The sequence below is a fragment of the Platalea leucorodia genome (genome assembly GCF_965183815.1).
Source record: "Platalea leucorodia genome assembly, chromosome: 7".
Lineage (NCBI taxonomy): Eukaryota > Metazoa > Chordata > Aves > Pelecaniformes > Threskiornithidae > Platalea > Platalea leucorodia.
In genome coordinates, this window is record NC_138829.1 from 40,275,059 (window position 1) to 40,289,809 (window position 14,751).

General features: G+C 44.2%; 1 protein-coding gene across 3 annotated transcripts in view; it reads right to left on the reverse strand.

Moving 5' to 3' along the window:
- The window catches only part of LOC309593094 (synaptojanin-2-binding protein-like), a 39,104-nt gene extending 24,353 nt beyond the window's left edge, over positions 1 to 14,751 (reverse strand). The window contains exons 1-4 of one of the 3 annotated variants that reach the window (XR_014228719.1): positions 14,641 to 14,751; positions 10,401 to 10,537; positions 8,778 to 8,873; positions 7,623 to 7,744 (exon numbers count right to left, since the gene is read on the reverse strand). Coding sequence is in view for 2 of the 3 variants with exons in the window: in XM_082317223.1 (XP_082173349.1) it covers positions 7,604 to 7,744; positions 8,778 to 8,873; positions 10,401 to 10,537; positions 14,641 to 14,707 (441 nt within the window). In the remaining variant the exon portion in view is untranslated. Of the gene's footprint in view, positions 1 to 6,304; positions 7,745 to 8,777; positions 8,874 to 10,400; positions 10,538 to 14,165; positions 14,389 to 14,640 lie in introns of those variants that run through there. The other 2 variants (XM_082317223.1, XM_082317224.1) reach the window with 2 other exon arrangements.

Sequence of the window (14,751 nt, forward strand, 5' to 3'; positions counted from 1 at the left end):
TAAACCACTGTGCTGTATAATTTCGGCACAGATTCAAACACTCCCTTTTAAATACCACTAGAAGAAAGTTAACAGTTTAATCAGATTCTTCACAATGTCTATGCAATACTTCCTCAGTGGTTTATAGTTAACTGGCAAAGCTGGTACCACTGCTAGGGAAAAAATTCAGGCAATTTAAAAGAAAGGACTTAAGACTGAAATTTCTTTGCAGAACTGTGATCTTGAAGTGCTGGGCTGGCAGACAAACCGGCTTTTTGCAGCACTCTTGCTGCAATTCAGCCACGTGGCATATGACAGCTCAGCTGGGACTCGGAAGCCCCACACTGCTGCAGGGACCTGGATGAAGGGGCCGAAGGGCTTGCTTTCTGCAGGGAAGCTCCCAGCGCGGAGGAGGACTGCTATGCCAGGCAGACCGCATCTCTGCCATGTGTCCCACTGATACCCACCCTGCTTCTGCAAGACCTCTGCGCCTTTTCTGGCCTTACTTCCTACCTGATTTCTGCTCCCTTCCCACGCAATCCCAACACGGCAAAGCCAAGAAGACATGAAAACTTCCCATGTATAAGAGCACTTTACAGCCAAAGGTATTATCTTTGCCATTAGAGTGCATGACCAGCATGCCTTCTTGTGCATCAGCTGACAACAGTCTGAGGCGGAGCATAAGCAGAGCTGCATAAAGCCTTCTCTAAATTCACTAGAAACCCTTCTGAAGAGTATTATTTACACAATGAAAGAAGAAAAAAATCCACATAATCATGGATTACTACTCACCTTTTAAAATCAAATTTCTGAACTATATTCCCAAACTTTGTACTATACTTGCTATATTTAGAAAGAAGGAAGTGAAAGAAGCCCTAAATATTACAATTCTTTTATCCCCTTTCCTTCCATGTTTTATTGTTTCAGTGGTTTAGAAGTCTACTAAAACATGCTGAGGAGCAATGAATGCAAAAGGCTGTTTGGGTAACTGTGAACCCACTATTTCATGTGTTGCATTTGGACTCCCATACAGCCTATGCACTTCAGTCCGACAGCAAATGTTTCACCAGTTAAGCAAGTAATTTATTTCATACAGTCTCCAGTTCCACCTGGGAATCCCCATGCTAACAACTTTTAACACCAGATTGCTAGTATATCAATCATTCTAGATTTAAAAAACACCTTTAAGAACCTAAGCATTTTCCTGCACTAATGAATGTTAAATAACCACAGAACTATCTCACTTAGACTATTTCCCATTTAACAGCTTGATGTCCTTCAATTAATGTCAGCAATCTACCTTGAAAACTATCTATGAACTCTAAATTTTAAGTGATTCAGGGAAACAGAGCTTCTAGTCTATTTGCATGCATGTTATTAACATCCAGAGTAGCTCTAATGGTTCATCAAGTGCTTATTACTAGTTAGACTAAAGAAGCTGAAGCAGGTGGCTGTGTGAAAGATGGAAAAACAGCATGACTTACACTGTACACTGCTAATTCTCCATTCCCAGACAACACTGTGTTTAAATCAGCCAGCCCCAGCCATGCTCCCCGGCTTCCCCCCGCCTCCCCCAGCCCAAGCAGTCCTCCTGAACCAGGGTCAGCCGTCATTTCCTCTAAATCTCATTTCCTTTTCTTTAGGAGCACGCTTGCCTCGCACACTCACTATGAATAAAACCAAACAGCTTTTCTTCAGCCTTTCTTTTCTCATCCACTCTAAGTCTTTTCCAAAAACTTTTCCCAGAGATGTTGTTAGCCACAGATATATAGACAACTCTGCTCTCCAGCACAAGTACAGCTGTCTTTCCAAAACTCTGCTTGCCTTCGCTAAACTTTCTCTGTTTTCTCTTCTTTCTCTGGCGATACTCTGTCCGAGCAGAAGAATGACATGCTTAGCATAAACTACCCTTCTGCTGCACTTTCCCAAGTAGCAGATACGTAGTCATCTGGCTGGTGAGCCTTAAGATCTGCCTATCCTGCCCATCGAACCCACAGCAGGAGATGGGGTACAGGTCTAATGTGGAATGCCACGCTCTAACCACTAGAAACATCTTCTCTCCCAGCACCACTCCGATCAGGAACTTGGGAAGGTGAGACAGACACATCGTAAGGGCAAAAAGGGCAGGCCTGGAGCTGGGAGGTGTCACAACATCAACACAGGTCTTCAGAGGCATTCCCAAAACTGGAATCCAGCCCTTATTGCTGTAAAGACTGGACCATCCTGCTTAAAATATTGATACTCCGCAAGAGCTCCTAGCGTCCACATAATCACAGTGTGAAGCTCTTAGGGCTTCTTTGGGCTCAGTTTAGAGCCGGTCAGAGCCTCCTCCTGCTCTAACTGTACAGCCTCCACTACCTCAGAGGAGACCACAGCTCGTGCTGCTGATCTGTCCTCCAACACCTGACAAACCAGCCAGAACGAGGGCAGCCACAGAACTAACTGCCAACATTCATTTCCAAAGGGAGGAGAAAAGCAAAGGAACAAGTAACACCAAGTCCAATAGCTAGTTCAGAGCAATGAAGGGGACACAGTTGAATTAACAAATATCAGTATCTGCTGACACAGAGCAAAAGCAGCAATTTTTCTATGAAAATTGCTTTTGTGTCATGTCACAAAATGCAAGCCAGGCACAAATGCTAGGCTGCTGAGAGGTGGTGAAGAGAGGGAAGAGAACTTTACCAAAGGGAAACATGGCTGGAAGACTTGAACACAAACACAAGCATGAAAGCTTGGTGAATGATCTCCATCATTCACACGCCACTTTGAATAATTACCCTGCATACTTAGCACAGTTACTCTTCTTTACTAAAAGTGCCAGCCAAGGAAAGTTGGTTTTGGCAGCCAGGTAGGAGATATGCAGCTTGCGCTATGGTGAAGTTAGCCTGCGATCAGTTACAGCTGCAGCAGCAAGGACAAAAGCTTTCAAATTTGACAAGGAAAGCCATTTTGAGTCTGCATAACATTGCTCTTCATTTAAAACAGTGTACGTTCTCATCGTACATGGATCCTTCTTCAAGGAAGCTTTGAAAGGCCCAGAGTCCCCCTCAGCTGCACGTGGGGAGAGACAGAGCAGAGCTCCAGAGAGGACACGTACCAAGCATGGCAGCACGGATGCGGCATGAGTCTGCCTAAAGCTAGTCATGACGACAAGGGTATAGTTAAGGCCATCCTTCAGACTTCTCCACGTAACCCTTCCCTTGAGCCCCCAGCCTGGGGGCACAGTCCCATCAGTAAGTTACCTGCTCTTTCCTTCAACCTGAGTAGAAGAAACCAACTTCCAGAGGTAAAACCCACATCAGTAAATTAGGAAAGAGGAGGGGAGGGAAACTGGCTCATAAAGCTCACCTGACCTGATTATTACCCTTGTATCAGCTTCTGCCAGCAAGAAAACAGATGAAGTTTACTGGCCATTCAGATGTAATCTACTTAGTACCATGCAACATGCTGATCCAGGTATTTTTAAAAAAATCAATGCTATACACCATCAAAATGAATCCATTAAACGAAGAATCCAATAACCAGGAGATACCAACAGTTACTGAAAATTCATAACCATGGGGGGAAGTTGCCTCTGTGCCAAACTCCATTCAGTATTTTCACCAATGATCTGGCAGAAGACAAAACCGGTACTGCTAAAGATAGTGGACTGGTAAATAATACAGCAGACAAGGCAGAGAGAGAGGAATCTGGGCCCGTCAGTGCATGCAGCCAATTCGAACAGGAGATGCAGTCATTCAGCAAAAGGCAAAGTCAGACACCTTCACCCATACCATTCAGGTCACATTTGGGTATGGACGAGGATTCAGAAGTAAAAACTTACAGGCACTTAACACTCCTTTCTAGTGTCACACTATGACCAAAAGGGATTGCTTTTTTGATCTACGAACTGGAATTAAGAGAATTTACCTCTCATGTGGCAATGGTGGCCATTCTGTAGTTTACAGGTTCCTTTGGGCACTTGAGAAAGCAAATGAAGAGGGGAAAAGCTGTATACCACTTCTAAGAGATTCGTAAAAGTTATTGAAGAAAAGCCAGCTCTTAGGTGTTGGCTTAAATTTGCTTTGCAGGTGTCTGCACCTTCACCAAAAAAACATTAAGGGTTTGCAGATAAAAACGATATGGAAAACTTCTAGTATATGGCATTGGTATGCTCAATAGTGAGACTGCACATGGTTGGGGTGTCTGCATTTTACAAAGCAATACAGAAACACTGGAAAGGGCACAGGAAGCCACAGAAACCACCCCAAGAGAGAAAGTATCTTACCCTGAGAATCTGAAAGGGCTCAGTTGGCTTCATTTCTTAAAAATAACATCAGAGGTAAGGCAATTACAACACACAAATCCCCTCACAGGCAGGGACTATCAGTTATTAGAGGCCTCTTTAATCTAGCACAGAACAACCTAACAAACCAGTCATTGGAACCTAAAGGCAAACTGAAAGCAAAGGTACCTTTCCCTCCCACACCCTCCTTTCTAGTTTGTTTTAATTAAAAAGTGCCAGAGGTAGTGCATCTTCCTATCTTCAGATCAAGTCTGGCTGCTCTTTCTCACTGTTATGCCTAAGTCAAATACATATTATTAGCAGATACAATTCAGGAGGCTCGGTGAGACACAAATGCCTAGAATATACAGGAAGTCAAACTAGATGGGTTTGTCTTTAAACCATGGATATGAAAATCAAGGCTCCAGCAGGTCAGTAAGGTCACAATAAGGTTGAGGGAACAGATGAGAATGGGAGAGAAGCGTGGGGATTTAAGAGTTTCAGCTGCCCTCAGTATTAATGGCAAATGAGTTCTTAAAAAAACAAACTTATGAATTACAGTTAGGATGCTTTTTATGTTTGTCTTCAAGATTTCAACTTATCTTTTTTTCAAACCCCAGAGATTTAAGTTGTAACAAACGCAAAAACTCTTTCTGATCACTTGCATTTACAAGCTGTCCTCATTAGATTTTTTTTTTTAACTCACTTCTTCCGCAATGACAGAAAATGTATATATAGCATTCAGTGTAAAGATGAAACTCAAGGCTACAGAAACCATGTGGTGGAAACGACTTTGGAAAACACACAAAGTTTAGGTGAGACAGTCCAGCTGCTGAGAGGAAGTAATATGAGTGATAGCTCACAGGAGAGTTTGGGGTTGAGGTGTATTTTCCACAAGGATTTTGTCAATAAATGTTACAAGAGGTGGCTGGGAACTGGAAAAGGGATTGTTTGGTACTCCTCAGACACTCGTTTGAAGGCAGCAGACACAGAAAGGTGTTCCTGAGGGTTAGACTGGATAGTTTAAATTCTGAGTAAAAACTACTATTCAGACTTCTGGCAAAGCCACTGAGTTAACATGGTGGTATTAAAATTATTCAGTAATCGTGAAAAGAAATCCAAAGGAACAGTATGCACCAGAAGGGCCCTTTGTTGCTCAGTAAGCCACATCAATTATCTGGGCATTTGATGTAACCTTCCCCCCATAATAAACTGCCTGCAACATGGATGGCAATCATGTCTGAACAGTATCAAAGTCCCAAAGCTGAAAGGTAAAAAAAAATACAAAAAAACCCAAAGGCTTTGCTTTCTCTGCTTACTTCCATGGGAAATGAGTAAAACTAACCACTCCCTTCTGCAAATCCTCATCCTCCTAGCCTGTTCCACATACTCCCTCTCACAGAAACTCAACTCAGCCAAGGGCTAACAAGAGGTTTGTCCCAGACAGACCTTTTTCTTACTGTCTGCATCTTTATTCCGATGGCTGGGATACAACAGCATCAAGTTCTAATCATCCATCTTAATACACACGTGTACTCCACGTGGACACCACAGCCTAATATTCAGAGCAGGTTACAGACAAGCAAGCTGGGTCATGCTGCATCTCCAAAGATCGGTCTGAACAGCAGCACTTATGCTATCAGGCATAACTGGTTTGCAGGCCAAGGCAAGTCACTGCATGCATCGGCCCAGGCCATCCAACACCAATATACGTTCACCAAACCTCATCTGTTCCCCAAGTCCCCTAAGAACATTGAGCAAAATTCCCCCTGCTTCGTCTTCCCCTTACACTAGAGCAGTTTGTAGGCCAAAGCAAGATTTCAGGTGGTCTAAGTGCTCTGAAACTCCATGGTGATTTAGAAATGTCATATATAACAGCATACAATTTCTATCTCCAGCAGACGGCAGGAATACAGCCCTGAGCAAACACACAACAATTCCAAATAACATCAGCAATGTCCTGCTAGAATAATAAAGAACAGAGATAAGTAAAGCACCGAGACACCAGTTTTTCTTTCTTTGAATACATATATTGCATATGTGATTTTTTTTTTGGCATCATACAGACCAGACCATGCATTTTGCTTTTCTTTTACAAAAACAACAAAACACATTGATTTCTTGGAGAGAAGAGAAACAGTTCTTACCCCGCAGAGCTCATGTCAGCTGGGGCATTTAAAAGCATTGAAATCACAGTGAGGAGACGAGACCCTGCAGGTAAATTCAGCAACACGCTTTCCAGAGCAAGGGTCTCTCCCTTTGGTTTTACTCGCTAAGCCTTAGCCTGGCTTATACCTGCCAGTCTATCTCCTCAACATCACATCAGCCTTCACAAACAAGCAATAGCCAGGATGATCCCAGCCTGCTCTTGGCTTCCCCCTTTCCATTGTCATAAGATTTTCTGACTGCAGAAAGCAAGTTAGCTGCTTCAGAAAACTTTAGATAAAGTATTCCCCACGCAAAAAATAATCCCCGAAACAGAATTTTTAACCTGAGAGATGCAGACTTCAAGCCACTTGACGGATGGAGGGACTATTGCTTCATTACTAATTCAAAGACTCTTCTGCAGCTTCAGCATGCCCAAATCTCTTGCCACTGCTTATCCTTGTGATTGAATTGTCTGCCTGTCTCTCTCCAGTATGCTAGCATTTTGTGAAAGCTTTCTCTTACAACTCTGACCCAAGAACGAGCAGTCATTCTGACAATGCAAGTCTTTTTCTAGCAGCAGACTGTCTTCTCTCTTTCCAGAACTGGTACAATACCTCACCAATACTGCATATTACTGTTAAATCAGCAGCTACACTGATGATTTTACCTGTGAAACCACAGGTTAGATTTTATACATTTTTCTTAAGGCATTTATTTAGCAACAACCACCAAAAATTCAATGGAAAAAAATATACCCTCTACATTGTTTCTCTTTATTGATGGTTCAGACAGGGATCATTAGTTTCAAGAAAAATTCAGTGGGAACAAGGCAAAGCCTCTAGTAAATGTTTTTCATTTAAAACCACCCCAACCCCCACGCCCTTTAACCAAAAGTCACATTTAAAACACGGAATAGATGAGTGTGTTTGAAAGTTCATGGTGCAAAATAGAGGGGGATGGCAAAACCTCCTCAGATTAGTCAAAAACTGAGCTATCCCACTCTATACATGAACACAGTCATCTCCCTTCCTCTTTTCCTCTCTGCTTCCATCCACTCTGCAACAAAATCAATATATAAAGAACATCAGCAGCAGCTTTATGATAGGCAATGATCCTTTTTGACATCAGTCTGTGACAAGATCGTTGATTCTCTATCTTTAAATTACATCATAGCTGTGTAAAATATGCAGTGATATCCAAAACGTGAACTCTTCACATCCGCTGTCGATACCTCAGCAAGATCCAGACTGCTGCCGCAGCAAGCGCCAGGCCTGGCACAAGAATGGCTGCTAGAGGAAGCCCACCTGATTCTCCATCGCCTTGATGACCCACAGGGCCATTCTGTGGCTGCAACTGCAAGGAAAAAAAAGCATTTGTGTCAGAGCCCATCACAGGAGAGCCCCCTGTTCTGCGTCAGGACCAGCTGGTTCTGTAAGGATGTGCAAGATGATTTCCCCAGGTACCTGTACACTGCACACATGGGAGGGTTAGAACGGCTTTGGATGGACTGAGCTTTACTGCAGGGTACTCAGTCACTACCAGGCACCCTCATGTTTCTCTGCCACTCTGTAAATTAGGACCGTTAACAGCTGGAGCAGGGTACGTCTCATACAGCAGAAGCAGTGACACGCACGTACCCAGTCATCCCTTGATGCACTTCCCACCACGCCATTTCCTGGTGTCTTTACCAGGAAAAGGCCGTCACTAATTCGCTCTGTTTTTCTTACCTGCCCTGTACACTGGTCCAGAAGATTTACTCCTTTTATTAAGGGCGTAGAAAAGGGGCCTCAACCCACCTCTCCCCACCAGCTTCAGGCTGATCAGTATTTTCTTTGTGAACTTCAATGCTAGCCAAGGATGTTCAAATTACAACAGTGGATTAAGGATTCCTCTCTTTCTATATCCAAAACGGTGCCAGTATATTTAAACTATAGCAGCCCACATTTGTTCCTTTGTGCTGGGCTGCGCGTACACCTCAACGCTAACATGAGTGACGACTTCTGAAACAACGGGAGAGTTTTGTCTCCAGTAAGATTTTGGCCTCTCAAACAAAACTGGAGAACTTGAGATTCTGTCTTCACAGACACGCCTTTGCCTCTGAGAAAAGAGATCTGTCAGAAAACACACCATACCCCAGCAAAACAAAGAACTGGGGACTTCTCCAAACTCACCTCTTCACTGATACTGTTACAAACAAGTAATGCGTGGATGACCACAGCCGTGGTCAACTAGAGAAGGCCATAGTTCAAACAAAATCTTTATATGCATCATTCACACAGAGCACCTGGACATGCTATTTTTCTGCCTCATGAAATAGAGAGCTATCAATCATAGAAACCAGGCTCAACTGAGCCAGAAATAACCCTAAGAAACAGGTAAAACATACCCGGCGCTGAATTTTCAGAGACACGTCATAGCCTGCATTCCTGAACAGTTCCACAGCATCTTTGTGCCGCAAATCCTTCAAGTCTCTGCCATTGACCTAACAAAAAAGGAAAAGAAGAACCAGTTGCTGAAGGGCAAAAAGCCAATTTTTAATGATGCAGGCTAACATAGGAAGGATAGGAGATAAAAATCCTCCTCTTTCACAAAATTCTGCATTTGGGGCATGATACTATAATCAGCAAGATCCATATTCATCCATCCATATTACAGATGTATTTTTATATGTTGAGAGAGAACACGAGAAACTCCAAGCCAAAACACAGAGGTACTGAAAAAAACTACCTAGAAGCAAAATCTGAATATAAGAAGACAGTTGTGTCAAAAGCAGCTTCTTATGCTGTTGCTTTACTGGAAACAAATCAAAGGTGTAATTCTGACAGCTAATGAAAATAAAAGAGCAGCTACAGCAAAATTATTATTATGAGTCTCTTTCCCACATTGTTCCCTCTACTGGTCTACCTTTGAAACCCTTCTGTCTGAAAGTGTTGTAAACATACATTTAAAAGCATATTGATGTAACAAAACAAAACAAGACAAGACTCACATACATACTGGCATCCACTTAAAAGTATTAGGATTTTTCTGAATTTAAAATAATATCTCATGGCAGAAGTTCTTATAACCTGCTTGATTTCATTCACTAACTGATAATATTCACCCTAATTTTTCTTTTTCATCCCCATTGCCCCTAATTGTATTCCCTGAGATCATATCCAGTGCTTCCCTTCTCTTGATATTTAGACTCCCCAAACACAAGTACATAAATTTCAAACTGTCAAGATAAGATAGGATAGTATTCTCCATTTAACTTAACATCATTTTCTGGGTCAATAATAGGCTCCAACTAGGGCAAGGCACTCTATAGAGGCTAAAAAGATTACACGTGGAACATAATAAGCAAGTATAAAATAAAGGAGTATTAAAAGATCGTGTATCACACTAGGAGAAGCTACTTCTTCACTCATCACTTTGTAAAGTATATTGTCTTACATGACTGCCAACTATCTGAAGAACCAGGGGAACTGAACCTCAGTCACTTTAAAACATTTTTCTGAAAGGAGAAGCGGCCTGTGTTATTCCTGATGAGCTGCAATGAATAGTTTTATGGCCTAGAAGTTTTATAGCCTAAAAATCTGCTTGAGCACAAGGATCAGTAATCGCTGACTACCAGTCAAAAAATGGAAACTTAGAGGTGGGAGGCTGATTCCTTTACGTACATGTGTGTAAATGACAATCCATTGTGGGCAACAGAAAGTCTGATGGATTCTAAAACCTCAGGGAGCAAGTCACAGAGGAAATACAAACGCAGCACCAAGGAGTGCTTCTGAGACAAGTCAAGAAGCAGAAGAGATGGGCCCATGTGTAGAGGCACTCATCTCCCTGGTGCTCAAATCTGTCCCCAGACCCCCAAGATAGCTCCTTCCATGGAGTTTCCTCAGCATCATCTAGCTGCATTCGTCACAACCTTCCTCTCTGGGCACTGCAATGGCAAACCTGCATCTCATATCACATCGCTGATCACAGCACTTCAAGAACACAGGGGGCGACAGAAGAAAGGGCTTACCGCTAAAATTTTATCTCCTTCTTGTAATCGGCCATCAAGGTAAGCCGCCCCATCCTTTTTGATCCGGCTGACATAGATGCTGCTGTCATTGGAAATGTACTGCTGATCTGTCCCACCAACAATGTTGAAGCCCAGCCCTAAGGTAAGCCAAAGAGAAAGCTGATGAGAAAAAGCTCAAAGCTTCAGACATTACTGCTGTTGTTGGGGACTGTACCCTCCCACATTGTCCTGTTTTCTCCACAATATTGAAACTCATGGCATATATATCTGCATCATTCTTTCCCACCATCACTGTCTAGAAAAGTTATCCTCATGAAACTCATCTTGAAAGAAGAGGAGAGACCCCGAATGCCTGAGGGCCCAGATGCTTCATTCCATAAAGCATCCATGAGCCGTTTTCAGGTGGGTGTTGCAAACGCTGAGGGACACGCCATCATTTCTGAGATGCCAATTCAGCCCTCAGCAGGAATACACCTCTTCAGCACAGCATGAAAGGAAAGGAAAGCATTCTGCATTTCACAGGAGACTATAGTAAATCATTACCTTTGGGCAACAAGAAATCATGCCTAACAAGTGTTTCATGAGCTGGGAAACAGAGTTAGGAATGGCACGGAGCATTAGACCCTGTCTGCAGACGAGGAAGCAGGCAAGAGGAGCTGTGCTACCAGCTCGAGGGCACCTAGAGCTCGGAAGGCTCCCCTTCCACATCTGAGGAGCTGGAACTGGCATCCTTCGCCTCCAAGAATAAGATTAGCTTAGATGCAGCTACTCCAAATTGTATGTAATCACTTTGTTCTGTTTCAGAAATTCAAAACATGACAGGAAATAAAGACAAAGCTCTCAGATTTAAAGCAAAACAAAAAGGAATACACATACATTAACCAGAACTGATGTCCTCTTCTGATTTTTGTTATGTTTCATATTGTTTTTTAAAGTAAGCCTCGATTACAGATCTCTAGCTGAAACCAGCTGCTGGATTAAAGTGCAGTCAAAGATTAAGACTTCTTGTTTCATCAAAATCCAGAAGAACAAATTGAATTCAAAATCTGGAAAACCACACGTTACAAAAGCACATTCCCCATTGCACAGGCAACTAAATTTCTCTGTAAATAATAATAATATGTGACAACGGATGGGACAGATTCCCTAAGAAGAGGCCTGCAATGAAAAAAGAAAGAAAGGTCAAGGAAAAAGAAAAAAAAAAAAACCAAAAAACAACAAATATACAATCAAAGTGAATGGAGAAAAAAAATCAAACTTTTTTTTCTGACATAAACCAGTCATCCAAAACCTATTGTCAAGAACGGCTGAAGGCAAATTCTCCCCACGTCCAGCCAGGCTGATTTGTTTTCTCCTGCTTTCTTACCTTCTCTCAAAGTTGAGACTAGAAACTTTGAGAAGAAGAGTTGCAAATGAAAGTAAAACCACCTCATGTCTGCTGGGAAGCAGCATTTTAAAGCAGTCATAGGAGATCAAAGGATGTACAAGATGAGTCATGCTATTTTAAGTGTGCATCTACAGCTGGGAAGTAAAGAAATATTAACAGCAATCTTGCCACACCGTTTTTTTCCCCTCCCCTTCCTGGCAGCTTCAGACAAACAAGGAATAAAATGGAAGTGGCAGCAGATTGAAGAAACACTGATGTTTCAGCTAGACTAATATCTATTCCAAGAAGTGACAGCTGTGCACAATAACACACCCTTTGATGGGAATTTAAAAAAAAAGAAAAAAATTCACAAACCTAAAAATTATTTGCCATGAAGCCAATAACCTGGGAACAGGGGGAATCAATACTACAGAAAGTATAAGGTTTAATCAACATTTATTAAAAAGCCAGAAAGAAGGAATCAGAGTTTCAGAGTACATTGATTCTCTCTCACATATATAAAAATCCCTAAAAATACATATATGAAAAAAGTATACATTTTGCAAGTTTTCACCCACGATTGGAAAAATAATCAAAAGTCACAGCTTTCATCAGCAGAGGCAACATGAGATAGGAGCAGATCTTTGTGACAAAAAGAGGCAGCAGTTCATGCCAGACCAAGTTAAGTATTCACAGGGCTTTTTCATTGTGTCTTTCCTTTCCAGCACTTAAATTTCCACTCTGGCTAAAAATATCTTCCCTGTCATTCCTTCAACTCTCTGCTATTCTCCTCCTTCCAGCTCACGCGGCCATAGAAAGAGACACAGCACAACCGGGAGAAAAGGAGCAAGGGGAAGAAGAGAGCACATGGCATTAAATCCCTTGTCTACGAGGGACCAGAAGTGGAATGGCAGTTTTAAAAGCAGGCTCTGGGCTAAACTTCTGACACTCTCAGAGGCTGCAGACCTCCCTATGTCTCATTTACCCCCCGGAAACACAAAAAGTCCCTCAAAAAGACACTAAAAAAATCCCATGATTGGCAGGATTAGTAAAAGAGATTGAATAATATTGCAAATTGAATCAATTAAGTTATCTATTTTTCCATAAAACCAGATTTTTTCTGCCTAATTTCAGCCTAGTACTTCAGAAGGAAATTTGAAAAAGAAGAGAGACGTACACACACAGTTTTGCCACTGTAAATACGTTCACCTCCTCAGCAAACTCTTGCCAGATATGTTTAGCATCAGCCCTATTTTAAAAAATCGCAGTCAAAACTCCGATTAAAGAGATTATGGGATTACACTTGCTTTACAGATAACAGCGCTTTGTTCCTTCCACAGAAATTAATAATAATTCACATAGTAAATGCATCAAGGTCATAAGGGGCTGTAGGACCTTCAAATCAAGTGACATAGTTAGAAACCTAACTCTAAACATACATAGCCCATCTTAATGATGGGACAAATGCTGTTCCAGGTAATCAGATTTAAATTGCCGTGGCCACATTCAAGACCTCTCAACTGTGACCTTCAACATACCCTTCCACCTCCCTCAAAATTTTAGGTTCCCAAATGTATGGAAACAGCTTTCCCATCAGAACTGGCTTCATTCAACAAATAGTTTTCACTGACAAGCATGCCTTCATTAGCCTGAGCTCGTGGCTGTGCAGGTAGGGCTATGCAGCTTTCAGACCAGTGGCCGCTCCAGCAAGTAGGGAGGCAGAAGGCTGCCCACTGGGCTCACCCTTTGGGTTGCGATCACTGGCACGGGGGCCAGGACCGACCCCAGCCCTGCACAGGAACAGCCGTCAGCTCCGAGAAAAGAAAATGGCACATATGCCAACGATGCGGGTGCTGCGGGTCCCTGGGGGGCCCGTGGAGCCAAGGCCGGCCAGCAGCCGCACCCAGCAGTTGTGCGGACAGAAGGGCTGCCGCGCTTTCTTTCATGCTCATTTTAATTAAAGAGAAGGGCTTGCGCACCAAAGTACAGCTCTAGCTCCAAAACCTCCCCGGAGCCTGCAGTTGTTTGGAGCCGGGTTTTGCTGCGGAGCCGTATGTTTGGTGCTAACTTGCTGCACTTCTGGAGATGTAATTTGAATAGCATTATAAATCCTGTAAAAATACGAAGGTGGACAGGCGTCTGCAGGCTTCCCTGAGAGCACATGCTGCTGTGACAGGAAAAGCAAAGCCAAAAAAATGCCCCACAGGCTGCCCGGTTCCCTTTCCCTTCCAGCCAGTGCTCCTCTTGCGCACCGCCCCGAAGCCCTTTCTAAAGCTACCCTGAACAACTCACACGAAGCTGACCGTATAGGGTATCTCCGACAGCACAGGGTCATTCTGACCAGTGTTTTCCAAAAAGCCCCCTAGCTTTGGGTATCCCACAGGACCGAGTGCGAGCACCTGGCATCTCACTGGAGAGCAACAGGAGCTGCGCTAGAGACGGCAGCTCCTGGGAAAACCCGATCCGAGTTGTTTCACCCCGGGCCCGCCGCAGCCGGAGCTCCCGGCCGCTGTCCTCGCAGCAAAGCCCGGCCCAGCCAGCTCTCCCTCACGCAGGTCGCGGGCTCTCCCCGCGCAGCGTATCGGCCGCGGCGATCTCCGCGGGCAGCCGCGCCAGGAGAGGCCGTCGGGGCCGGGAACCTCCGGGCTGCCGCACCAGTGCCCGGCAGCGGGCACCGCCCTCACCGCCGGGACCCCCCGGCCGCCGCCGGCCCAGTGCCCGCTGAGGCCCCCCCCGGCCGGCCCCGGTCACCACCCCCGCGCTCCCACTCCGGCCTCCCCGCCCCGCCGGGGGCTGCGCAGGCCTCGGCGCGGCTGCCCCGGCCCGGGAGGCGCCGAGGGCCCGGCGAGGGTACGGCGCCCGCCCCCGCCTTACCTGAGGGTCTGCGGGTGAGGCTGATGACCTCCTCGGAAAAGCCGCCGCCCGCCACGCTGCCGTTCATGCTGCGGCCCGTAGGTGAAGTCGGCTCCCGGGGCAGCCGCTTTC